This window comes from Penaeus monodon, chromosome 7 (genome assembly GCF_015228065.2).
Source record: "Penaeus monodon isolate SGIC_2016 chromosome 7, NSTDA_Pmon_1, whole genome shotgun sequence".
In the NCBI taxonomy this organism is placed as follows: Eukaryota; Metazoa; Arthropoda; class Malacostraca; order Decapoda; family Penaeidae; genus Penaeus; species Penaeus monodon.
In genome coordinates, this window is record NC_051392.1 from 8,708,651 (window position 1) to 8,711,150 (window position 2,500).

A 2,500-nucleotide genomic window follows, 5' to 3' on the forward strand; every position below is an offset into this window, starting at 1 on the left:
CTTCCCCTCTTTCCCTTTCCCCCCCTTTTCCCCTTCCCTCCCCCTTCCTTTTTTTCCCCCTTCCCCCCCCCTTCCCCAAAAAAAATTTTTCCCCCCCCCCCCCCTTTTTTTTTTTCCCCCCCCCCCACCCCCCCCCTTTTTTTTTTCCCCCCTTTTTTTTCCCCCTTTTCCCCCTTTTTTCCCCCAATTTTTTCTTTCCCCCTCCCCTTCCCCGTTTCTTCTTTCTTTCTTCCCTTTTCCCCCTTTTCCCTCTTTCCCCTTTCCCCCTTCTCTTTTCCCCCTTTCTTTTTCTCCCGTTTTTCCTCTTCCCCTCCTCTCTCTCTCCTCTTTTCTCTCTCCTCCCCCCTCCCTCTCCTCTCTCTCCCTTCTCCCTCCTTTCTCTCTTTCCTCTCTCTCTCTCTTCTCTCTCTCTCCCCTCCTCTCTTCTCCTCTCTCTCTCTCTCTTTTCTCTCTCCCTCTCTCCTCTCCTCCTCATCCTCCTCTCTCTCCCCTCCTCCTCCTTCCTCTCTCTCTCTCTCTTCTCTCTCTCCCTCTTCTCTTTTTCCCCCACTTTTACCTCTCTTCTTCTCTCTCTCTCTCCTTCTCCTTCTCTCTCTCTTCTCTCTCATCTCCTCTTTTCATTTTCTCTCTCTCCTCCTCCCCTCCCTTCCTCTTCTCTTCTCTATCTTCTCTCTCATCCTCTCTCCTCTCTCTCCTCCCTTTTCTCTCCCTCCTCTCATCTCTCGTCTCTTTCTTTTCCTTCTCCTCTCCTCTCTCTCTCCTCTCTCTCTCTCTCTCCCTTCTTCTCTCTCCTTCTCTCTCTCTCTCTACCCTCTCTTCTCTCTCTCTCCCTCCTCTCTCTCTCTCTCTCCTCTTTCTCCTTTCTCTCTCCTCCTTCCTCCTCTTTCTTTTCTGTGGGTCTCTCTCGCTTTTTGTGTGGTGTGGTGTGGTGTAAGTGTGTGTGTGTGGGGTGGGGGTGTGTGTTGTGTGTGTGTGTTTGTGGGTGTGTGTTGGTTGTGTGTTTTCCGTATCCTTCTGCTGTGATATTGACCGAAAAACTTTTTTTGACCTTTGCCATGTAGTTTCCTTTTTATCCGCAGGTCTCAAGTCACAACCCAGCAGCGCGACGAGGCTTACGACTACGTAACACAGGCCACGGCCGAGTTAGCACAGCTGAGCATGAACAACCAAGTCTCCTCCTCAGGGGCCGCTCTTCCTCTTCTCCCGTGACGTCCTCTTGTGCTGTGTCTTCCCCCGCTATTACCACGGTTCCCTCCACTTCTTCTTCCTCCTCTTCGTCCTCCCCTTCTTCCTCCTCTTTCTCAGACGCCCCCTCTTATACTTTAGCGCCCTCTCTGAAGCCATCTTCTTCTTCGTACCCCACCTCGTCCTATACTTCCCCCTCGACCCCCATCTCCCACCCCCCCTCCCCGGCCCTTGCAAGACCCCGACCGTCATGCCTGAGCCCCCACGTCTGGTACGTTGCTCAGGTTTGCGATTTGAACAGCTTGTCGGAGTGAAATATCACCTGTTTTGCAATAAAATGAAAATTAGTGTATAATTAAATATTTAATATGTACATACGGCAATGTATGCACTTCATGATATTTCTTCTCTCTCATTTCATATCATCATTGATCTAATCCTGGCGTACATTAGTTCGGCGGTTCATACACCGACAGTCAAGGCATCTGCGTATCAGATTCCCTCTTCCTCCAGGAACCGCTGAACCCTTCCCCCCCGCTGGCCCTCGCACCCGAAGCCCGCAGGAACAGCTGGACTGTAGTGTCACCGCACATCAAGGCTTCGAGGGTAATGGACACCCCCCCACAAGGCCCCGTGGACACCAAATGCGTAGGGTCACTGGACGCAACCGACTCGGTGATCTTGGACACTAAGCCGCACGCCCTGGCGAATACCACTCCCCCCGCCCTTCTGGAGGCAAAGACGGAGAGCCGGATGGATTTTCAGAGTCCCGGATTCATGGACGCAAAGCTTCCGAGCTCTCCTGGCTCCTTGGCGCCCTACGATCCTGCGTCCCTGAGATTAGACCTGGGGACCACCACGGCCTGGAGGAGCCTCAAGCGAGACAGGCACGAGGAGGACGCACCGGGAACCATCTCCTTCCGGGAGAACAACGACCTCTTCAGGAATCTCGACTTCATGAGGAACAGCGACCCCCACCCTCGGCTGGAGGTCGGGCGGGGCGAAGTGGGCCCTCACGAAGCCATGCCCGGACTGGACTACGCGCCTTGCCATGGGTCGTCCTCCTCGTCGCCGGGCTTCAGGGCCCCTCACGTCGCGCCTCCGGACTTCGGGATGACGCTGGCGACGCCGCAAAAGAAGACCCGGCTGGCCTTCGCGCATGACTGCTTTCCTCCTCGCTTCACCTCCCGGCTGTGGCCTCCCGCGCCCTTCCAAGCGAGGGTCGGAGCCTCGCACGACCTCCACTGCTATCGGAGAATGGGCGTCGCCACGACTGACCTCCCGTTGGCAGCGCCTTCGCCGCTCATGCCCCTTC

General features: G+C 55.3%; 1 protein-coding gene across 1 annotated transcript in view; it reads left to right on the forward strand.

Moving 5' to 3' along the window:
- LOC119575517 overlaps positions 1–2,500 on the forward strand; it is a 72,429-nt gene that overhangs the window by 68,904 nt on the left and 1,025 nt on the right. Inside the window, 3 exon segments of the mRNA XM_037923168.1 lie at positions 1,080–1,207; positions 1,209–1,456; positions 1,639–2,500. The exon segment at positions 1,639–2,500 is cut by the window's right edge and continues 1,025 nt beyond it. Coding sequence (XP_037779096.1) covers positions 1,080–1,207; positions 1,209–1,456; positions 1,639–2,500 — 1,238 coding nt within the window.